This window comes from Gouania willdenowi, chromosome 1 (assembly GCF_900634775.1).
Source record: "Gouania willdenowi chromosome 1, fGouWil2.1, whole genome shotgun sequence".
In the NCBI taxonomy this organism is placed as follows: domain Eukaryota; kingdom Metazoa; phylum Chordata; class Actinopteri; order Blenniiformes; family Gobiesocidae; genus Gouania; species Gouania willdenowi.
In genome coordinates, this window is record NC_041044.1 from 23,945,620 (window position 1) to 23,971,352 (window position 25,733).

The 25,733-nt window shown below is 36.8% G+C and overlaps 1 protein-coding gene across 1 annotated transcript in view; it reads left to right on the top strand.

Moving 5' to 3' along the window:
* The first annotated feature begins 1,018 nt into the window (after positions 1–1,018).
* The window catches only part of LOC114474673 (E3 ubiquitin-protein ligase SMURF2-like), a 50,896-nt gene continuing 26,181 nt past the window's right edge, over positions 1,019–25,733 (top strand). The window contains exons 1-4 of the mRNA XM_028465141.1: positions 1,019–1,455; positions 19,048–19,086; positions 20,110–20,218; positions 22,244–22,377. Of these exons, the coding sequence (XP_028320942.1) occupies positions 1,404–1,455; positions 19,048–19,086; positions 20,110–20,218; positions 22,244–22,377 (334 nt within the window). The 5' untranslated portion in view covers positions 1,019–1,403. The remainder of the gene's footprint in view (positions 1,456–19,047; positions 19,087–20,109; positions 20,219–22,243; positions 22,378–25,733) is intronic.

A 25,733-nucleotide genomic window follows, 5' to 3' on the forward strand; every position in this document is an offset into this window, starting at 1 on the left:
AGATATTTTATAACAAGTGTCAGACATTATACTGCATTAGACCAGTGGTTCTCAACCTTTTCAGCCCATGACCCCCAAAATAAGGGTGCCAGAGAACGGGGACCCCCCCACTGTATCTGTTGGTGGTTGGTGGCATGAATAGTCAAGAACAGTCATGTGGAGACAAGGCCATCTATAAGGGGGAGAGCTTTTTGGGGGCAAGCAATGAAGGCAGCAAAATGATGGTCCATTTTTCTATGAATCTGTAATAACCACATTTATTTATTTGCTCCATAATATATAGTCATCTTAAAAATGTAAATCCTTTTCCAGCAAACAAGGTGGTCAAATGGAATTTTAAAAACCACAGAAATGAGTTAAAAGTTGCAAATTAGAGTTGGCAAAAACGGGCTTAAAAGTGGCAGGGGTGGGTGTATAGTAATTTAAAAAGTAGGAGCAGTTAGTTTAAACTAAATGGCATGTCAAATCGTGAATGTGATTAAGTTGGCAAAAATAAGCATGAATTATGCTGAATAGAGGTTAAAAGTGACAAAAATGGTTAACATTAGGTGGGAAAAGTGATGGAAAGGGTTTATAAATGTCCAAAATGTCTTGAGGTTGAAAGTAGAAAAAAAATGTGCAGAATGCATTAAAAGGAACAAAAATATGGAAAGAGAAAGTGATGAAAATAGGTTAAAATATGGTAAGTTTAGTATAGTTGCAGAAAAAGGGCAAACATTCTTAGTTTCTTGGAGGCATCTGGCGACCCCATCCTAGTGTCTCGCGACCCCAAATGGGGTCGTGAGGTTGAGGGCCCCTGTAATAGACCATAGGTCAGATTGGACATACTGTTGTTAAATGTGAGTGGTAAAATATAGAAAGTACAAAGTTGCTCTGAAAGGTCAACAGAATTATTGGTATCTTGGTGATTATTGTTTTTCCATGTTTGCTCATTGGACTCTATTGGGTTGGGTGAACCTGAGTTTGACAACCATTGGTGACGCCCATCCAGGCAGTGTGTGATGACACAGGGCGCTCTGGTTTATTTTGAACTCCGGATGTGTGGTGCCTGTCTGCTGCAGAGCCCCGTCCTCACACCCAGCACCTCCAGCCCGGAGCGGACTGTCCGAATGGAGGGCACATCGGCCACTTGCCTCCCACCGTGAACCATTTTTTCTTTGGGGATGTACGTGTGTCCTGGTCAGTGGCTGAAGAAGCTGTTTTTGCTCCCCGGGATGTGCTTATGACCTCGGTGTGATGCGTGCAGTCACCCTGGTTTGCTATGGTGATCACACGAGCTAAACCTGCACAGCTAGCAGAGGGATTGCTTTGGGATACAGATCTGAAGGGGCGCACACACATGTATTAAGATAGATATTTTGGTCCGGATTTTTTATTTTTGTCAAGCTGGAACACGGAGGGGAATGTCTAACCAGGGTGTGAGGAGGAATGGCCCAGTGAAGCTGCGGTTGACAGGTAAGTGAATTTAAACCCCCTCCTGCGTCTCTCCCTAACGTTAGCCACTTTGCTACTAGCTAAGTGTGCTACAGGGAATGAATGTTTGTGCTCCTGGGAACTGTTGAGTGTGAATTAACTCAGTCAGTGGCTTTTCGTGGTTAATCAAACTCGTTATTTGATTAGAGCCATGTTTAAAAACAAAAGCTATTGCCTTGTGCAGCTCTATCTACCAAGGCACACAGGCTAGCAGACCTTAGCCGAGTCCTGCACTGCTTTACGTGCCTCCTGGTGTTACGCTTCAACTGGTTCCGCGGGTAATGGGTGACCCTATTTTGTGGATTCAACTGGGATTGAGCAAAGTGATTTTCCTTCTTAAAATATAACACTTGTGAAGTTTACATTAGGTAGAAATAAAAAATAAAAAAAAACTACATCTGGCCCTTTCTTCATTCCCTGTTTACAATATTGTGTGGTTTATATTCACCCAAATACGAACTATTTGCATTTTGAGCTTTAAGCAATAGATCTAAAATAAAAACTACTTGTCCCTACATTCAACATAAATGACTATTAGTAACAGTCTAAAGTCGGTCACGAGTTTACAGGTGTGACAGAAACCGCATCTCTTACTTTTGTTGGATACCAGTTTGTCCAGGATGTTGTGTAGGTTACAGTACACAGTCTACGAGCGACCAGTTGCAATTAAATAAGTGCTTTGGGGACTCACTGACATATTTAGAAATGTTGTTACATAATGATCTATGTCCCAATATGATGTGATCTTCCTCATTATCTGGTCAGCTTCCTCATTCGTTAATAAAATGGTGTTGCTGGATTTTTCAGGGTTGTTACTTTTAGGCAGTGGCTATCCGTATGGTTGCCGTATCAATACCGACATTCTATTCCTACGCAGCGCCCCTATTGGGCCAGTTTAGGTCACGTGATAGGTCAGTCATTGGCCAGTTTAGGTCCCGTTGTAGTGGAGAATAAACCTACCGTAAAAGTTTCCTACGGTAGACAGTGGGCATGCGCACCTTGCGAACTGCGCATGCGCGTTCGTTATTTTTTTTTTTGAAAAAAGGTGATCTTTTTTTTAATTTTTAGGATTAGAATTTGAATTTATCTAGTAGGAAAAATGAAGGTAGCAAAATATTGTGCGTATATGTATAAATATTTACTACGCTATTGGTGCGCATGCGCCTGTAGGAGGCTTTCACGAGCAGGATTATTTTTCACTACACCGTGACTAAGACTAAACCTAACCCTGACTCTAACCCTAATAATTGTTGCGATATTGGGTTATAACCTAACCCTAAGACGTGCACTTCAGTAACCGTACCAATAGCACCGGGGGTTGTCCGTACGGCAATGTACAAATAGACACTTTGTGGCAGTGGCTTCCGTAGGGTTGCCGTATTAATATAGCACCCCTATTTGATCAGTTTAGGTCACGTGATTGGTCAGTTTAGGTTGCTTGACTAAGACTAAACCTAACCCTAACAATTGTTGCGATATTGGGTTATAACCTAACCCTAAAACGCTACGTACGTGTACTTTGGTAGCCGTACCAATAGCACCAGGGGTTGTCCGTACAAATAGACACTTTCTTTCTTTTTAACTAAGTTTTTGCTGGATCTGCTCATATCGCAGCTGAACATCGGGGAGAGGTATTCATCAAATTGATCACAATGCAAAAATAAGAAGACTGACAATTACTGTAAAAATGACCATGAATTTATAAAACTAATATTGTTGACATCAATATCTATGGTTCTGTGAATGTTTCTGTGGAACGAGTTATTGGGTTCAACCAAACAGAACCTTTGCTTTTAATGGTATGGAGATTGTTTAATGTATATAGCATAACTTTGACCTTTCGGAAATGTATGAGCTGGGAATTTACTTATCTCGAATATAATTATATAGTGTTTCAATGGACAAGAGGTTTTTCACAAATGTAAATTAATAAAAATTGAAATCAAACAGTACGTTTAAGGATACATGGTGTAAATCTAATGCTCTTAGGTATTAAGGTTTTTGTTTTTACTTTTTGCAGAAAAGATTGAAAATGTATAGAATGTTAATAAATGTCGTGTTGAAAGTAAGACATTTATTAAGTAGCAGACAATAGTCTTTTGTTTTTTCCTGTGCAATTGTTTTTCAAACAAAAACAAGTGTTTTTAGGGAAATACAATGTTTTCATGTAACGTGTAGGAAGCACGCGGTAAAAACTTTGTTAATTTTTTTCTTTTAGTGCTAGCTTTATCTCATATCTTAAAGCACATGTGTGAAACTCACAGCCTGGTGGCCAATTCTGGCCCTTTATCGCATCCACTTTGGCCTGCAGGAGAAAGTAAAAATGACAGAGAAAACATTAATCATTGTGTAACTTACCAAAGAATTGTTCACTTGTAAATATCTTCACATAAATTCAATGCTTACAGTTTCCATGTCATTTTAAAATCTTAGGTTGTTGAAAGAACTCTCAATAAATCCAATATCCTGCACTTTCCCTCAAATTATACAACATAATGTCCCAATTAGATAAAAAGTAGTAAAAAAAAAAACAAGGAAATGTAAGTGAATTTAAGTATCAGAATCAGATGTACTTTGATGGTCCCAGGAGGAAATTACTTACTTGCAGAGGCTCAAGAAATATTACAGATGAAAAGAAGAATCACTATACAAAGAAAACATGTATAACTCAGTATGAGTCTGTTAATTAAATAAGGATTAAATAAAAGTGCACACACATGCTAGTGAAATATAATGCAAATGTAATACAGATATATATAAAACTATAGTGAGCCAACTACCAACTTGTGATTAACGTGAGTTCATCTATTCCTTGGATATTGTCTGTGCCTTACATACAATAACAAAAGCTCCACAATGTCTAATTAGTGCATTTTCTTCTTTTTCTACTACAATGTTGTCACGTTGTTGTGCATTAACACCGCAATGGGGACTTGTCCTGTTGGAACGTCCCTCATTGCACATGCACTACCGATAGGACATAAACGTGCTTTGACTTTTGTTGAGTAGCCAATAGTAACGCCAAATACAGCTCGTGGAAGACTTTGTAAATGTGATTGGCTGAAAAAAAGAGCGTCCCGCTCTTTGATTTGTAAAGCTTGACAACAGAGCCAAGAGAAGGCGCAGAGGTCCATTGTCCTCTCTGAACTCTTTGAATTACAATATACTAAAAAGATATTATGAATTTTTCACCAAATTGTGCGGGACAAACTTACATACTGAGGCTTAAATACAATTAGTGATTCATTGAACAAATTCTTGGATGTGGCTTCAAAAGATACCTAAGGTCATATTACGTTCTTAGGGTTTCAGTACCTGTCGTTGCTTTTAAAAGCTGAAAACCCCCCAAAAATGTAACCAACTAGTTGCTTTTGCTATTAGTTTCAGAAAACAGCGAGCAAACATCAGACATGTTATTAGATTTAGCTAAAGTGCAGAAGTTGCTAGAGTTATTGGTGAATGGTTTATATCACTGTTTTTCCACACTGGTAGTGAACTCAAATCTTAGAGACACACAGATGAACTAAGATCTAGTATTTTAATGGTGAAACTCTGCATTTTAATCAAACATAAGCACCTCCTTATTGTACAGGTAAAATAAAATAATTTTGAAATTCATTATGTATGTAAAAATATTTTCTTATTTTATATGCATATACATGGATAGAGAAATGTATTTCAATAAATTCTTACTTTGCTAACTGGCATCTGAAGCCCTGAATCCAAACAGTTTTTATTAAAATACATCTTGGAACCTTAAAGTGTCCTCAAAGTTGTGGTTTGTCTGTTCCCTGCTGTTGGAGAAACTATTTATTGAGGTTGTGAACGTTGTGTGAGAGCGTCTCAGTGATGTGTGAAACTACAGATGTTTGTAGCTCATATTTAATGCAGTGTTGATGTGAGTATAACCACCAGAGTCTGAATTTTGTCACCAGTTTAAATGCCCACCAGTTTTTCCAGGCCAGTTGTTTTAATGACTTGTCTGCACTTAAACCACTAACTTTTAATGTAATAATTTTTTAATGATCATGTTTACATTCAATTTTCATGCCAAATATATTTTTTGCATGTCTCTGACCTTAAACTAGAATTAACAACATTCTGGTGTCTTTTAAGTCTTGCATTAAACAGACGGTTTTTCCCTTAGTGATTCTCTGTGTCCGACTGTGTCTCATTTTCCATGCTAGATTTTGATGAACCACTGGGGCATCAACTTTGAGCAAGTTCATCTGCAACTACACAAAATGGTCTACATTTAGCTTGTGGTGGATGCAAATTTCCATCTGTGGTCTTTCTGTCAGACACTGGTCCAGTGAGACATTTAAAACATACCCAGCTCTCAAGGACCGCATTTGGGTAACCCTGGTCTATAAAAGAGAAAGCTGTGAGATTGGTTATTTTTGCTGATCCACATCTCAAAACTTTTGCAGTGTTTCTTCTAAACATATTCATATCTTATCGTCCGAACTTATATTGTGTCTTAAATTGAATCGCCTCTCATCTGCTGTTCAGAGCCACAGAAGAACGGGTTTTTGGGGTGTTTGTCAGTCAGTTGACCTTACAGTTGGACATCCTTGGTTCTTTTTTTCCATTCCATATGGGGAACAGTTTTAAATGTGATGCAGTGGTCTTCATCTGGAATCCTAGGAATGTGAAACCTCAGAGAGTTTCCTTGATCATTGACATATTCACATCTGCCCTCTGCCTAAAGAGGTGTGTGTGTGTGCGTGAGTGATGGTAAAAGAGAACTTAGAGGTGGTTTGGGATACAGGATTACCACAATTTTCAGCATGTAGAGTCAGTCTTCATTTAGACATACTGTACATGTGTGTTTGGTTGTGGCCATTTATGATTTATGTGTCTGAGACTGCGTGCATGCGTTTTGACTTAACAGTGCAGACCAGTCCAGTTTTACTCTGGCTGAGTTGTGGTCTTAATGGTTGAATATTTCCCTTTCTTTTAGAGAGAACATGAGTTGGCTAGACTAGAGGGTTCCAGAATTGAGACTGCATTTGTGTATATATTTATACCCATAAGTTTATTTTGTTTTGCTTTCCTTTAAAAAAAAAAAAAAAAAAAACACCTTGCCAAATACCAGAAAGATGGAAGATTTAGCGTATTGTCATTGCTTGTTCACTTTTATTATTTATTGCCTAAGGAAGCATACACTAGGCCTACGGCAACCATGAGTAGTAAATTATTTGTATTTAGGTTTTTTAACAATAATTGTATAAAAAGAATATCTATTACACACGCCTTGCCTGCCGCTACATGTTCATTCCACAATCAGAGAAAAAAGTGGCTTTGAACAAAAAAAAAAATCTATTAATTTGACTATTTCCTAGGTGATCTATTACTGATATTGCATGTTTTAGGTTTTTAAATGCAAACTGTCAAGCATTTCCTTGTCTTCATGTGAACACTTGTTGGTTTGGATTGAAATAGTTTTTTGTAACACCAACATTTTTGTCAGGCACTTAATATTCTAATGAATAGTTGAAAATGAACTAATGTGATTACTTTGCTAGTGCGTTTAATCATTACTGAGCTCCCTCCAAGCCAATAAAAGAGAGCAGTGTTGGGTTTAAGCAGGTATTAATAATGTGAAGACTGCAGGGAGCAAATAACAGGCTCAGGGCTGTTCTTTAACTGCAACATTTGTCCCCTGCTGATTGTGATGTACAGAACTCAAACATGAACCACACGTTTTCCCTGATTTGTCTCACTGGATGTGCACAGTTTCTTTGAGGTGAATAAAAGAGCAGATTAATCCATCATTCCTTTGTCTCTTAAATATACCTTGTTGGCTACACAAAACTCTAAGAAAAAAAAGTCAATCGACCTGATCCATTTTCTCCATTGGCTTCTAGTTTTCTCTCTTGTGTCATCTGAGGATTCTTAGTTTGCTCAGAGCATGTGACAATTAAGCTAGATTGAAATTAGTGTGTATTTCAAGTCACTTTTGTTCGAGCATTTAGGGATGCTTGTACTTGTGTGTATTTGGCGGGTTGGACTAGGAAGTTGGTAATTAAGATAAAAATCCAGTCCCTTTTCCAGGCTCAGCATTACCATTGGGAACAGAGTGTATTTCAGGGAAGTCATCAGAGACCCTTAGATCTCAGAATGTCTGTCTTACAGTTTTTATGTGCCAGCTTTTTTATCCTTAAAACTATCAGACCGTTGCACACTTAAATAAACTCTGTACAACTGTCAACACACAATGCGGAGCTAAGCTTTTCAGGTCAGCTTCCCACAATGCTTAAGACCAGGGTCTCAAAACAGTGTGCACTAATGGGATTGTAAAAAAAAAAAAAAAAAAAAAAAGACGTGATTTGTTTTAAGGATTTAAATTCTGATAATAATAATTCATTTATATGATTAATGAATACAAAAAGTAACTCTGTAAGATATCCGATTCAAATGAGTTTGTGTTATTTAAAAAAAAAAAACAAATTGATTAGGATTAGATAGATACTAAAGATAATTCTAGATATTGGTCAGTCACAGGTCGAGCTGCTCATAGTTGAAATCATCATCAAACCCAAAGTGTTTCCATGCTTGGATTATACAACTCACATTTAGTATCAATAACTTGTGTGTGCCAAGCTTTATTATTTGTAGATGTCTGAAATAGTGGGTTTGTTTTATTTAACATATATATATATATATATATATATATATTTTATTTTATTTTTTTTTTTTAAATAATTGTTTTTTCTCGATTATGTTAGTTTTGTAATCGGTGGGTGTAATAATCGAAATCATAATCGAATTTTGATAAATTGAGCATCCCTAGTCACAGGATTAATGTAGTACTTCTCTTTTATGGACTGATGAAAACCATGATTCTGTCACACCACATTAAAACTGTATGAGATAAGGTACACCGGTAGTCATCTCTTACTTAGGGAGACAGACTGGCCGAATCAGGCCCATTTATTAAACAATGCAGAATTCATACCTCTATAGTTATTATTCACTCTGCTTTTCTTCCTGAACCATTCTTAAAAATTCTGTGACTCACTTGTTAGTTCATAACATCTTTCTTCAAACTTCATGTGAAACCTGCTTGTCTTGTTTTGAGTTGAAGGACACCGCATGCAATCCCGGATTGCACAAAGAGCATGGCAGGGTGCACCTTGTAAAAGTCACCCGTCATCGCATGGCTGACACACCGGCACACACACCTGGTATCTACTTTGATCAAGTTAATAAAACATTTCAGAAAAATGTTCTGAAGGAAACTCAGTGTCTCTGTGTTAGCACACTGACATTTTAATTCATCATTCTCAAATTTAATGGAATTACATTCAGCAGATTTGTCACTTGTCTTCCTGCCAAGACATCCAAATCATAACGACTACATTTTTAATGTTATTGATTTATTTTGTTAGCTGCTTTGCCTTGAGTGACTTTGAAGAATTCCACATTCGATTAAATATTTCTTGAGGTTGTCATGAAGTGATTCCTGACATATCAGCGAGAATAATATCCTGTCTGGTATTTGACATATTCTGGTATATTCTGTCCTAAATCCTTTCCCAGTAAGATATGTGGGCATTCAAATGTTTGTTACTGAGTTGTGCTGTGAAATAATTTAAAAACAAATCCAAACTTGGCATTTTCTAACATACAAATAGATATACTGTATACAGTTTTTGAAAATGTTTTCTAAATGTGTTTTTAAACCTCAATTTAGTTGATCCTCAGTTTCATGGTCACTGAAAAGCCCCCTATGCTAGTACTGGTATTTGTTTTAAAGCATGAGCCTAAAACTCACCAAAGCCAACTAATTTAGGAGTGAAGTCAGCTGTCCATGTTAGCCTCTCATTACAGGGGCACCGCTACTACAGATTTGTATAACGCATCATTTAATCAGATGAGATTGAGAAGTTGTTTACCGAGTAGGAAATCTTTCAAATAATGAAACATCTCTTTATGTAGAAACAGTCAATAAAATATACAGTTTTTTTAATTTTTTTAATTAAGTTTTAATCCCTAAATTATGAATAATCTGGATGTTAAGGACAATATAAAGATACTTCTGACATAAATTACATAATTGTAGTTAATCCAGTAAGAAATTTGATCTTGTGGAAGTCTCACATACATTACCCTTATGCTTCGTTTGTGAATCTATAGACCGTATAAAGCAGAAGGAAGTGCTCCTAAAGAATGCACTAGTCTTTAAGCTCTGCATAAGAGTCATCTGTGTAAGATGTCTTGCTACAGTCGTTGGTTTTTAATGATTTGCAGTCATCAACTCAGTCGGCTAATCCATCTGGCTGTAAAGATTGCATTGGAATATGGTTTACCATGGATTTTCTGTGCTAAAGTCGAGTCTGATCTGCATTTCTTGCCTGGAAGGCATCAAGACCATAGTTTGTTGAAGAATGTGTGTCTGGATGTCTGCTTGATCTTGCCTGTATGGTTTGGGGTTACTGTGTTGTGGTTATTTTTGTAATGCAGCTCTTTTTAAAAATTCTTTTAGTTCTGTTTAGTCTACCTCACTGGCATCAAGCAACATGCACACACATACCGGTACAAAGTAAAAGGCCAAACACATCCTTAATTGGTTAAAAACCCTACACTAAGAAAATGCCAAATAGCAACAGTTAAATTTGGCCTCTTTATTTGAGAACATGATAAACAATGAATTGATTAAGATAAATTTACTCTATTGTCTTCTACCTCCTCATTCTGTGAAGGGTTATAGTTAGTACTGAAGCCTATCACTATCATGATCCATGCATGTAAGTACACCTTAAAACTTTTTTCTGCTGAAAATATGATTAGGAATGAAGTAAATGTAGTTTATTGATCCTCGTCCCACAATTCACATTTTAGTCAAAGTAATTAAATTTAGCGTTTTTAGTTGTAAAATGTCAGAGTGAATGCCCTGTATGTGTTAAACTGCGGCTATTGCATTTAAATTTTGCTATTGGCTGAGATTAGATCAGTGACATCTTTTTGGATCAGTGACGTCATTAGCCATCACTGTTGGCCGCGCCCCTCCTATAAAAGATGGGAGGAGGGACTGGTTTCCTCCTCTCGCAGCCCTCGGTTAGCATTGATCGACAGCTCCATGCGGAACTGCGCAGCACTGTGGGGGCCGGCCTGCTGTGACTGGGCGTTTCTTCACTACTCTAAGAACAGTCAGTTCTCTTGCATGCATGCTTGCTAGCTTACTCACTCATAATTGACTTTGCGCTTCACTGAGGTAAAAGAAAGTTTTTAAATGTTTGTCGGGAAATGTGTTTGGTAATTTTGGTTATACGTGAGCAATATTAACCACATAACATATTAATCACTGGCTTTGTTGCCTTGCTGCATGTGAACAGCGGTTTAGGTTTAGGACCCCAGAACAAAATGAAAACAAAATGAATGCTTTTAAAAATTGTTTCCTTCACTTAAAGAGCTTGCAGATAGTCACTTATTCTAACACATTTCAAGTATTTAGTTGACAGATGTATTAAAGTGGACACTAAAGAATATCTCTCAGGAGAGACTATTGCTGAACACTTGGCGAAACCTCAATTTAAAGTAAATGAATGATACTTTTGATATTGGCAGGGTATACAAGGTTCCATAAGGAACAGACCCATTCAAGCTGGCCAGCATTTTCTGACATGTTGATGTAGGCATCATGTTTTAGGAGGAATTTGGCATATGCACCCCTTGTGGACTTTACAACTTTGAGTAATAAAATCTCACAGGGTGGTACCAGCCCCATAACTCAGCCTGTGTTTACTGATGACCTGCAGTTCACCTCCGAACACACAGAGAGCTCCTGCTCTTTTGTGGGTCAAACCTTTTTGTATAATTAGGAATTTTATTTTGATACAATAGGTTTGCAGTGCATCAATGAGATAATATAAGCTCAGCAGGTCTCTCAGTTCGATGTACACAAGTCAGATAGGGAAGCCCAGAGTTCAAACCAAATATGGTGAAGCAGCCTTAAGTTTATATTCTATAAATGACCACTGCAGAACTGATGTCTTCACATGTAAACATTTAAATTCAGTGTTTGAATTGTTAAAATGCAATTGTCTCTTAATCTTACATTTTGGGATGGCAGTGAATTTTACCCTAAATCGTGGTATTGTGTTCAAACTTTTTTCAAATTGAGGCCAAGCCAAACTCACATCAGCTAAAGCTGAGGCAGATAAACAAAGGAATCTCACAAAATTGCAAGTAGCGGGTACCCTCTGGGTGTTTAATAACACCTAAATGTATCTAAACCACACTTCGGTTTACATTTTTCCTTTATTCTTTATTACTATTCCATGCTGTCATAAGGGAAGCTCGTTCAAATGTCCCCCAGTTTTTGTTTGTTTTTTTCTTTTAAAATAATTTTTTTCTATCCCTCTCCTGACCCACATTTGGTATCCTATAAGAATAAGTTATTGATTAAAACCCCATACCTTATAAATGTATCCATTTTATCATGTACTGTAAAGACATTTAAAGTTTCCTTCTTAAATAGGTCCTTAAAGGGCACATGAGACCCTTTTTCATGTCGAAGCTTAATGCAAGAACACACCTTAAATAGATCATATATGGGTTGTGACTCACAAAAAAGTACCGGCACGGCCTCTTTCAGCTTCACTGCAACACTGACGCATGCCTATGGAGTTGGATAGCGTCATCATTATTATGATATTATCATTGCACAAACTGCTCTCACAAATGTGAGTGAAGTAAAGCAAACAACTCTTCAGTGTAAGTCAGACGGATAAAACAATGCAATGGGAGCATCTGCAGAAAGTTTCATCACAACAATGACGTCATTGATCAGATCTGCAAATTAAGACATTACAGCCAATCACATTACATACATAAAATACTAAATATTGGCCGATCCGATATAAGCCGATCAGATTGGTGTAAAGCCTATTTTTCAGTCTGCCTTCTCCTACAGCCTGAGCACAGATGACTAGATTTTCCGCTTTGACAGTAGGCTGTCGGGCTGTCTACTTCCTCATCACTCATTGTTTTCATATTGATATGGCTGAATGAATCTACATCTCATGCTCAGATTCCCTCGTTTCTGAGCATGAAAGGTTAACATTTCCTAAGTCTACTTCTTCTTCAGAAATCAAACCTTGGTGTGCTTCTGTCATGTCACTTGTGAGCTAAGAGGCAAATCACCAAATCCAAAACTGGATGGTGTGCAGAAGTGAAAATTACATTTATTTAAAGATCACAGACAAATCGAGCATTGTTTGGCTCTTTCATTACATGTACTGGATATCAGCACAATTTTTAATTTATCGAATAAGATGGCGCACTTTAAGGGAACCGCTTTTTTATGTTTACGACTATGCAAACTGGCTTTCTGTCATACTATAATACAATTTTTGCAAAAGGTCAGCTTTTTTCAATTTTCTGAACAATAATGTGCTGCCTTTTGTTGTCTTGTTTTAGTGAAGCCCTTATTGAACAAGGTAACAGCTGGACTAATGTACCATATGTGTGCCATAAAATGTCAGACCAAATGTTGATCTACATTCTCTTATCACTGTCTGCCATCCCTGCTTTTCCTCCCTTAAGTTCCCAGAATGTCAGTACTGTAATTCCATTGCCTAAATGGACTTCTGCTTGCCTTGGTTCCCTCTACTTCACAGGATTTCTCAATTTCCCCTCTCTATTATCTGCATTCCACAGATTTGTGACTTGATATAGAACTCTCTCCTCCCTTCTCCTGACATTCTTTTCTCCCTCCTCATCATTCCTCAATAGATACCTGCCTCAAGATCAGTGCTGCCTTCAACCTCTCACTATACTCACCATACTAGGCTTCATACTAGCGGCCCGCTGGCTGATATTTTGTGGCCCCCACTAGGGATGGGCTATATGGACTCAAAAAATGATCCCGATAATTTCTGGTATTTATCACGATAACGATAAACATCACGAGAAATAAAAAACTATAAATAAAACAATTCCCAACTTAAAGTGTAAACAGGTTTCTTACAAACACAAATAAATCTGAATACATCAACAATAGACACATTAAAAAGGCTACAATAGCTGCTGACTCAAAGAGCACATGAGCTGATATTTTATGTAATATATTAGTGTATGTGCGTCACTCTAGTGTTACTGTATGTAATTCATTCGTTTCCTCACTTAAAATGAAATTGTTTTCTTAAAAAAAAGCACAAGAAAAGCACAAATAACTTCATTAGTGTTTTTACTGCTGCTGAATCTTGTTTTATTAATCTTATAATGAGTTACATAGTTATGATTGAGAAATATCTCTTTGATTTCCTATAATTAAACCAGATCAAGCTGATGATTTAATCATTCAGTATATTTTGGTGTAATATTCTCAATAGTTATATTAGTCTAATGGGACCAGCTTTGTCTTGTGAACACGTGAAATATAATCAAAAAATAGTGAAAAGTGACATTAGTATTTATTTCACACAACGTGTGACACATTAGCTTTTATCCTTTCATACAAGTGTTAAATCTGACCATAAACAAATCAGTGGCTCTCTGTGGCTTTAGGACAGTAAGACATGTTCTTTTTACTTTGTCTATTCCTCATAAGGAGTGGTTAGCGTTAGCCCTCTTATAGCCCAGTCTGTGTGTCGGTGTGTTAGCTTAGCTTAGTTAGCTTTAGTTTAGTTTCCAGTTCATAATTATTGCTGCGGGTTCATCTCTGTCCCCGTGTTTGTGGAATTTTGGGTGGATCTGACGGAGGAACTTGGATTGGTTCACTTTGTTGGATGGTTGTCTGGTTCTAACCAAGTAGCGGTCTGTGTTGTATCGCTGCACGGCAGCTTCAGGTAGCCATGACGAGCACCGGCATCTTTGTGGTGGTGTGAGGGCTGGGGGCGGAGGGTGGTGCACATTACGGAGTCTCCGCGGCAGAGCTGCCGTGAACAGCGCTCTGCTCTAGAGAATAATAAGTTGTTGACAAACAAACTTGTGCGCAATTTTGTCCCCTGGAGCAGGTTTTTTAGGGGCATTCTTGGCTAAATTGAGGGACAAATGGCCCGTGGCCCTCGCTAATTTCTGACATGGTCATTTATTGTTTCTATTGTGGGATGACATAGTCTTACTGGTGAGAATGTTTTTGATGATATATCGTTAACGACGATATATCACACATTCTTAGCCCCCACATTGATATGAAAGTTTAATCTTAGTGCTAGGTTTATGTAAATAGCACTTTGTCCTATTCGGTCTTGAAACACAACCAACACACACACACACCGCTGAGGCAGACACAACATTCATCAAACTTTTCCCTCTCCGACAGCGGTTTGAAGTGAATAGTGAAATTAACATAACCTTTTCCTTCCTTCTCCTGTGCATGGATTAATTTTATGCTTAAGGATGGAAAACCCACAATTTGTAATAAATGCCACAAAAATATTTGCACGCAAGGGGGTAACTTGTCTTTTAATTAAACATCTGGCGACAAATGACGTGTACTTAAAAGCTGAACTAACATCTAAGTGAAGAAAGTCCCAGTCCTACCAGTGTAGGCCTATGTGTGTTTTATTATCATGTATCAACATGAGCCCCTCCCCAATGTCATCTTTTATTGGCATCAGTTTGAAGAATTTGCAAAAGTGAGCGGTATTTAATTTATATGATATTGAGACCATAATGCACTTTTAATTACTTGGCAATGAAAGTTTAGCAGTGAGAATCTTACTTTACAGTGTGACTCGTTTATTTAGCCTGTACTTGTGGAAAGGTATGTCGTTTTAAGGTGACTGCTTGCCAAAATGGCAAATGTTCAAGAAACGATAACGTAATACTGACCTCAATGTTCTGCTTTTGTCTCTTTTATAATATTGATATATATGGTCCCATATTAATGCAGAACTTTTCTATATCGAGCACTTTGATGGTTATTTTGTTTTGTTTTTTGTAAAAGGATAGGCTACAAGAACAGAACCTCCTATATACGAAATGTAACCTTGAATAACATCTGTTGTGGCCAGGTATTGTATATGAAAATGACAAATTTATTTAATTTTAAACTTTAATGGGAGACGGGAGCTGGTATTTCTGTTAAGCATGGAAAACTCTCACTGTGGGCTGTAGAGTATTAACTACTTTGTTAATATGTTGTGCACTTATTTGAGACTGACAGTTTGCTGTGATTTATTGTTAAAAGCTACAAAAGCTGTTTCTTTCCCTGGCACAAGAAGAATCAGACTTTTCATTATTGCAGTTTAATGGTTTAGATTAGGCCAGACGCTGATCAGGATGCACTGGGGATTTGAAGGGATGACTCATCCATTCCCACTTCAGCGTCGGTGTTAGGTGTTAAGTAACTAATGCAAATAGCTACTTGTGGAGACTCCCTTGAGAAAACAAATGTGAATGTCCCTTCGCTCACTCCCTGTTGCCTCTGTTTATGACCTTTCACCTTTAGACCTGAACTAATACCGACCTTCAGCCTGACCTTTGTAGTTTAACAGATGGAGTCGTTGCAAGCTCTCCCCCTCTAACTGTCTTTCCATTGTGATCCCAGGCAAACTTTGCATATTTTGTAACGGATACAAACGGCTCAACTCTCTGTAAATTTGAATTATTTACCATGCATGGTTGTTATTTATTAGTACTTATTTACTGTTGTGTTTGTGCCTTCTTAAAGGACAAATTAACCTGTTACAAGTTTTGAAGTTTAAATAATTACCAAAAGTGCTTTTCATTTTGTATTCTTCTTAAATTAAAAACGATTGCTTTACTGTGTATTTTTTACTCTATTTATTTTTACCCCTTGGTCTTTTATGACCTCTGGATGTGACGTCTTTATGTGGCATTGCTTGCATACCATGAAGTGCTGAGAATTCAAACATTTTCTTGACGGTTTCAGGGTGTGATGAATGCAAAGCCTAAATTGTATACTTCCAGTTTTCCTGTGGGGCGTTCACGGATGTCCTCCTAAACTTTAGGGCATATTGTCTTAGGGTCAGTGGTGGGGCACTGTCTGATTCCACATCCCATAGCAACCAGACAGTGGTAAAACCATTATCCTTGAATAGTAATTGCTTTGATGGTTGAGCTTGGTTTCTTTTAGATTGTGGTTTTGGGGTAAATCACCTGTCAACTGTGCCAAAGCAACAGCATCTTCAGACTTGACCCCTTTTTGATCTTTTACACTTTTCTAGTTTTATATAGGCTTTTTGTCAAGTCCTTTAATGTGCTTTGTAAGCATTTGACCAACCTCTGTGGCCTGTTGCAGATTCACATGGATAACCATTTCATTGCCAGGCTGACACACAGCAGCACGCATTTAGTCCACCTCAGTGAATTTAGGGTTCATTGAAACCAAGAGAATCCTGGAGCATTTTAGCTTGTTTCTGAACTGATGGAGAATACCTAATTGCAAGGTTATATCTTACCCATATTAGAGGAGAATATCCAACTTACAAAGACCACACCTGGGTGGTTACTAGTCTAATTTAAAAAACAATGTGATTTGTTAATTTGTATATGTCTGTTTAATTAACCACGATGAGTCATGGTTTTATTTTGATCTCTAACTTTAAACTTCCCTTACTCGTAAGGCCTCTTAGTGCCTTTGTACTTCACTGTAGCAGGAATTGTTTCTGTTGATTCATGTTCCTCTTATTTAATTTGTTTTTCCTTACATATTTAAAAATTTGACATGAGAAAAAAACTTTTGGAGAAATGGCAATACTCCTCTGTTGCGTTCAGTTTATCAGCTGTTGTAGAATTATCAGAGAAATTTAATAACATAATGGTTTATTGTTTGACTCCAGCTTTTCTACCGGTGGTATCGGCTCTACTCGGCTTGGCTCTGCTTTCTTTTCACGCATTTCCACTGGGAAAAAGTACCGGAGAATATATTTGGCAATTTATAGTGGATGGCAATAGTGTATGGAGCAGTAGGCATGTCCTGATACAGTTTTTCTTTTCCAATACAACACTGATATTGCAGCCTTGCATAATGGCCAATACTGATATCATTATGAATCATACATAGTTTTATCACTTATTTTGTAGTGTGGAATGTTAGAAAAGGCTTCTTCTAGTGATATTATTCAAATAGAGTGATTATCAACAACAGTATTTATGAGGGAAACGGACCCATTTATTATTAACCAATGGGTTATAGAAATTTTGACCTTAAACAAAAGAATCCTTACAAGAATAGAAAATAAGAATATATATATATATATATATTTGAAGACCCTGAAAAATAACCTCAATAAATCCAATAAAAGTATGTAAAATATGTTAGTGTGCAATAAAATTATTGGAGCCTTCAACTTGGTCCAGTTAGAGAGGGAAACGTGGGAGAAGTAAAATAACATGATAAACGTATTCTGTTCAGTCTTTGGGTTTTAGGGTAACTTGTTCTGTTTTCCCAAAGTATATGATCATACATTATTCAATAACTAAAACAGTGTAAATACTGTATTGATATTTAAAGGCCCATTCTTCTTCTTTTCAGTATTACAGTGTGCAATCAAAATGTTGTTTTTTAGATGCACTGCACAAATATCTATAAAGTATTTTCTGCTCAAAGGACCCAATATGGTTGGGGAAGAGAGAAGCTCTCTCATTATAAATGATACATTGAACGGACATAGCGATTAGAATAAAGCAGTGAGTATAGCATTTGGTGAATAGGTAAAAAGTAAAAACATTCACGGCACTCATACGATGAGCACAGTACAAATTATGCACCACCTTGGCCTTGCCCAGTGGCTAATAGTTAGGATGCTATTCTGTCTGTGGGAAGTAAAGGGTGCTTATTAAACTTCCCTCCAAGGCTCCTAAATCTACTGTTGTTTTTATTGCATCCATTGTGTTCATTTTCTCAGCCACTGCTCTTCATTGTTAATGCTTGGCCTACTTTGTCTTACTCTGTCAGTGTCACACAGTTGTCTAGCCAGCTATACACAAAGTCCTAAGCCTGCATAAGCCCCCTTAGGTCCTGCAACATACCACAAGACTTTTGATAATTAGACAGGAAGAGACACTTGTTTATTCAATATTTGATTTTTTTAAAAACATAATTTACTGGTCTTTTAATATTGTTTAGAAGTGGGAAAGGTATGTGAAATTTATGTACTGAACCACCTTATGATCCCTTGTCCTTTCTCTGTGCCTCAGTTACAATAAACCACTGTGACCCTCTGATTATCAAGCACTTCATGAGTCTCACTGGTTGTCCTTTGACATAAACATTGTGCATTCATTGAGAAATCTCAGCACAACATCTTTGCTCCATCTCAAAGATGTGAATGGAGCAGGAAAGTTTATCTTGCTTAATAGATCTAGCGTTCCTCTTTCCTCAGTGACGGCAAGCGGAAGCAGCACATTAGTCTGTATTGATACGGAGGGAAGTTGCTAAAACCTCCATAAAGTTGTTCTCGGAGTAAAACTCAGTCATTCCCAGATATACTATGTTTATAATCATGCTTGAACAGCTTGGATGCTTCACTACTGGGGCAACTTGCCACAACAAACATATATACTTACATAAATGTCTATTTTTTTCTCCATTTGTTTTGTAATCACTGACCAATGTGACTCATCTGACACCACTTTCTCTTTTGTCCCCTCTAGTCTTGTGTGCGAAGAACTTGGCCAAGAAAGATTTCTTTCGTAAGTAAAATCTATTTTTACATTATTCTATTTTTGTCCAATTCTCTCTGCCATGCATCAGAGTGGACCGTGTTCGCGTGGTGCTCTTTCAAGTAATCCTGCTTTTGGAGCTGTCGGCTCTCGTTTACACTCATGCTGGTCCACCCTGGTACACACAAGCAATGTCCCTCCTCTGATAATAAGAGAACGACGTGCAACATCAGATTTATTGACTTCATACCCATTGTTTTGGTTTTGCCAATGGTTTAATGGATGTTTAAAGCATACTGACCTGCATGATTATAAACTGATTGACTGAGGGTGTTGGCATTCACTGTTACCTTCCCTCATAAAATAGTTTGATTACAAACTATGTTTTAGAGATCTGTGACTTTTTGTCTTCAATTTTATTTTTACTTCACCTCCCTGAAAGGTTTCCGTTTGTTTTTCAATTGCATTGTACAGGTTATAGGTCACATCATAGGTGGAAAAAGTTGTGAAATTATTTATCTTGGAGTCATTTTTTTACAAGACAAAAACCTGGCATTTGAACAGGGGTGTGTAGGCTTTTTACATTGACTGTTGTTAGAGAGTTCATGCATTATAAGTGTTTGTTATATATATATATATATATATATATATATATATATATATATATATATATATATATATATATATATATATATATATATATATATATATAGTTTTGTTTCATTTTGTATTTAGTAGTTTTACTTGCATTGTAATAATAGAAATGTATAGTACACATATATGCTAACTCTTAATTTACATGGACAGACCACATTTGCCAACTGACACCATGAGGCTCAGTGGTTTTTGTAGCAAGTGTCTCTGAGGTCATTGTGGTGTGTTGCTCCATAACACACCCTCTCACTTAATACGTACAAAGTACAAAGTTTGTCTCTATAAATAGGGATGCACTTTACTTAGCTGCAAATGTGCTTCTTAAAGTTTTATGTGCACTTGTCAAGTGGCCTGTGACGTTGGCATTTTGACTACACTAAACGTCTTATTCTTTTACAGGGTTGCCAGATCCCTTTGCCAAAGTGGTGGTAGACGGTTCAGGCCAATGCCACTCTACAGATACTGTGAGGAACACTCTGGATCCAAAGTGGAATCAACATTATGATCTGTAAGTCAGCAAGAGACCCAATAAACACAATCATCATTTTTGAGCCAATATGTGAGCTTTACACCTGATTTATGGATTTAAACACATATTTTAGAATGTGATTATGTTATCCTGCTGTTCAAACATTCACATTCTGTATCTATAAACTTTACAGTAAAATGTGTTGAGAAACATACAGCAAATATAGTTTTTACCAATGTTCAAAAAAGGTTTTAAGTCGGGATGTCATGATCAGGTTTTTTTTTTTTGCCTCCGAGTCCTTTGATTTTGAGTATTGGCCGATACCGAGTCCCAATCCGATACTTCTATAATACATTAAAAGATAACGAAGAGTGAAAAAACGGATCCAGATTGTCCCTTATTTTTGATTTTATTCACCTTATTTTAACATTTAATCCTAAACAGAGCCATTCTGTGATGTAGCTTGAACAATTAAGCAATACATAAAATACATTCTTCACTTTAGACTTTAGTGCAAGGTTAAATAATATTAAATAAAAATGTCTAATATAAAAATGAATAGCGCCTCATCTTAAAATACCCGACAGGCATTTAAACAAATAAGAAAATAGATGTGCCACAGTGCTGTAAAGTAAGGCCAGAAATGTGCTTTTAGGAACTGCACTCTTAATGCTTACTCTCCTCATTTAGTTTCACAGATTGAAATGTATGTTTTTCTTGATGAAAAGTATGACAACTTAATTTTTTTATTTGTTTCTAAGGTTTTGTGTTGCTGGACCTAAAACACTGTATTCTTTTGTGGTTTGCATTAATTCTCCACGTTGCTTTTTTAAAGTAATTTCTTAATGTCTCTTAAAATGACAAAAATGTCTCTTAAAATGACATAAAAAAACAACTTCACAAACCACCATCTAACTAAATGTAGCCAATATGACTAAATCCTGATCCTTTTGTTGGTGTTCATGTAACGGGTCAAAGTGATCTTTTTATTAGAATGACTTGGGACACTTAAATAAATTAATCTCGACAATTGAATTTAGATTTTCAGAAGGGTTTGTAATATTCTTCTACCTTTTTTAGAAAATATTCCAAAAGTGTTAAATAAGGCTTCAAATTTAACTAAAGCCAAAAATTATGTTAAAATAGCATTAAAACATGAAATAACTGAGTTATAACAATGAACTGTAAAAAACAGTAGATTTTTTTACCTCTTTATGTAATTCTCTTCCTCCACCGGAACCCCCCTCCCTTTCTGAGGGATGACCCCTGGTTTCTTCCTATGGTTCAGGAAATGGTTAACATACCACTAAAAGCAGATGGGAGCAAGAGTTTGGCAGGTTGCCTGTTCTTCACACCCCCAGTGGTGTGATGGGGTCCATCAAGCTGATAATGATAGTGTACGTAGTACCTGAAATTCATTTAAAAATACCCTGCATATCTTATTTAACATTGAAACAGTGATGCCATTAAAATATAATAAACGTTCATGAACTGACTAGAATGTGACCTGGATTTAGCAGGTTTTTTTTGCAGGTTGATTTCTGTTGACAGACACACCTGACATTGATGTAGTTGGTAACTTGGTACACTATGATTCACTTCCCTGTTCGTTCTAAACCTTTAATATTGGTGTGAAATGTCAAATATCAGACATTTAAAATAATTGTATTTTTATAAATTAAAATTCTACTTTTTTGTTATTATTGTAAAATGATTGAATTGATCTTTATTGCAACAGTGCTTTTCAGAGAGTTTGGGTTGGGTTAAGTTGGATCCTTTTTTTCTGACTCTGGGCACAGCAGGGTTCACCCTAGACACAATTTGTTTTTTCATTGAGAAGAAAAAACACACAACACAGGCTGAGACCAACAATTAAAGCAATTACATACATCTACTCTTGCAGTGTCCAGTTAACCAAAAATGTATGTTTTTGTCCTGTCTAATGAAACCAGAGTACCTGGATGGTGAACTGGTTTTCCTTTGAACTCAAAGTGGGCTCTGCTCATAGAATTTTCTAACATCAATATTAACATGTTTTCTATGGCTTTCTTTTTTTCTTGTTAGATACATTGGAAAGGCCGACTCCATTACCATCAGTGTCTGGAACCACAAAAAGATCCACAAAAAGCAGGGTGCAGGTTTTCTAGGATGTGTCCGCCTGCTGTCCAACGCTATTAACAGATTGAAAGACACTGGTTGTAAGTTTTTTTTTTTTTTTTTTTTTGTACAATAGTCGGGACTTTTGGCTCCTGTTATCTTGTCTGTATTTTGTTCTGATATGACAGGTGGGATTAAATGTGCAAGAGGAGCAAATCTAAAAGTGAACTGAAATATGCTGTTTTATTTAGTGAACAGATAAATTCGAAGTAGGAATGCTCCAAATCAGTTGAACTTGTAAAAAATAATAATAATAATAATTAATAATCATATTTTATCAAAGACCACACATGGTAATACAATGTATAGGATGGATATATATTTGAGTTGTTTACTTAACTTCATTGATGGATGGAAACATTATTGCTGCCCAAATCTAACTACGCCTGAACTGCCACACCGAATACTGTAAACAATACTTTTTCACCAACCTGTAGGACACCGAAATGTAGTTTTCATTTGCACTAAAACGACAGGGCAATTGACAGAATTGACCTTACAACTACGAATGCGCGAGAATATGCGGTCAAAGCCACACGACTCAAACTCTTTTCTCAATGTCCTGATTACAGCCGTTGCCATTAGTGAACTGTAAAGCTGCTTTTTAGTTTTTAAAGTGCCTTAAGTCAATCTGCTTGGGCCAAATTGTGCCATTAAAAACTGCTCAATTGGCACTTATGCACCTTTGAAATGGAGACAGGAGAAATGTGATGTATAGGCTCCCCACGGTCATAAAATTCCTAGAAAAGTTATGGAATATAAAAAAAACTCATGGAATAATTTAACTGTTTTGAAAAAGTTTTGGAAATATAGCCCATTTTATTTTAATGTTTAATCTTTGCTATTACTATGGGACATTAAATAAGTCTCTTAACCCTCACACGTTGTGTTGTACATCACTTTTAATAAATGTCTGCAAATTGAAATTGTAATCTTATAATTAAACATGGTAGCACTTAGTTGTTTTTTAATGTTTCACTCAATAGCTAATGCATCTGTTACACTAGTACACCGGAAAGGGCCGTTCATTTTTGCACTGTAATGGTCTTGAATAGATCTTAGCGGTTCAGAACTAAATCATGGGAATTTGGTAAAATATTTTGGAAAAGTTTTGAAAACTATTTGTGAAAAAAGTGTGGGAACCCTGATGCGATTACTTTTGGTATCGCACATGTGATCCACCGTATGTATTCTTTACATTCTCCGAAGAAAGAAGAGATCCTAAAACACATCAAATGTGGATAAAAATGATGATTAAATCTTTTCACTCTACTAAATGCAGACTTGTCCACATTTTTTAATCTCTTTGTTCTTTTAAGACCTCCAAGCTAAAAACTTCTGCTAATGCCTATGCTGGGATGCAGGGTCAGTGTTTAGGACTACTTGTAAATCATTTTGCTAATACTGTATTTGCAGATGTTGTGGTGCTGGTGCAGAGCTTATGCAGACTTCCACTGTAGCCACATTGATGTCATTCAGTGTCATCCAATGTCACAATCTTTGTGTCAAAAGTGTACCGTGCATTTCCTTCAAGCAAAATACTCTTTGATGTTATTATACATAAACAGGGGCCACAGGCAGGCTCCGTCACTTTCTCCCACTCATCCATCAAGAAGATCCCAAAGGGGATCAGGCAGTTTCAGCATTTCTGAAACCAGCAAGTTGTTGTTTGTTAATCAGATGACATTTGCTCTTTTTCTGGAGAAAGAATCAGATACTTGTTATCCCAGGCTGCCAACCAAAGAGATACTGTATGAGTTTATCTTTTTGCTTTACAGAAACTGTAACTGCTCATTGTGGACTAAATTCTTTTAATTGCTGCTGTTTTTCATTGCTTGAAATTGTAAAAGTTTGTATTCCTCTCTTGTTGGCAATTTTTTATGGGCGTAACTGTGACCTTCGACCCGATCATACAGTGCAGCACTTGGCTGAGATGTTGAATTTGACTTTTTATTCTACAGAAGGACTTTTTACCACTATTAAAACTAGTTTTCATTTTAATCTAGCCAAAAGCCCAACCACTTATTTACATAGCAATCTTTTATTACATGTTCCTAAAAGTACATACCATACAGGATGTAACGTAGAATGGATTTGAAGATATTTCTGAAATACAAGAGATGTTACTGTATTCTTTAATAGAGAAAGAAGAAATCGAATCACAGGAAACATAAAATGTTTCCTATAACGAGGTATCCAGCAACAGTTTCAGGCATATGAACACTGACTTCCTTTATACGGTGCTTTTATTCCTATCTGAAAAGTCCCAAAGTGGTTTAAACAATTCACAATACACAATAATAGTGATAGAGATACCTTGGAAGGCATGGGTTTCAGTGTCTTACCCAAGAGCACTTCAACACAGGGTCAACACGTGCACATTTACTGAATTCTGAATTGATCTTATTGCAGCTTTACTTGGTATTGAACCTTGCACTGAGAGCTTCTAGTCAAGGGTCGATAAATGATTGGTCTCTGTTTTTCCTTTTCGGTTGTTTGGGAGGAAAATCTGCTTTCTATTCTGGCCATGTAAGGCCTTAAACATCCCTGTTTAGTCTAGACAAGTATCCGGAACAGATGCACTTCTGCACACACAAACACACACAGCCGCTCAAATCAAGCTTAAGTGTTTCAGCCTTTAAAAATCACCCAGACGCATGCATCAAAGGCATACATGTAAGCTAATGGGGAAAGGAACTGTGGGACTGTGAGATTTTAAAGCATGAGAAGCATTGTTTCTCATTTATGCTCATCTGCATGATTCTTAGTCACGCTTTCTCATTGTGGTTTTTCTGAGTCCGTTTATTGTGCACACACACAGACAAACACATGGAAATAAGTAGGTTTTGCCAGTGTGTTGATCCGCTTGCCTTGTGTACACAAATCATGTCTACATGTGGACGGTTTCTGGGTCTTGAAGATGTATGCAGCTTGTTTCTTGCTTTTCACAAAATTCTAAAGCCATTGTTTTTAGTTTCCACTTAACGAGAGGGTACGGATTCTACTTTTTTGCCTTTCCTGGATTTGGTTTTTAAAAAGCATCTTTAACCCAGTGCGATATTTTAAAACTGGGCTCATTAGAGCAAAGAAACCTTAAAAAAAACATGAATGACTCTAGCCCCAAGGACACAAGTTTGATATTACAGCTTAAAAGGAAGCGATACCAAAAACAAAACACAACAAGAAAGGCAAGCAGAGTCAAAAAGCCAGTTCCACATAATAGAAATCCAGTTTTACTGTTGTTTTCACTAAGTGCACGGTGCTTTTGTAAGTACTCAAGACGATTTGTAAAGGTATTTCCGTCTCATATACATCCCGTTAGAAACTAGACAAGCACTGCAGAGCTTTTCCGATGGCTTTCATAGATATTATCTGATTATTTGTCCCCAGACTCACC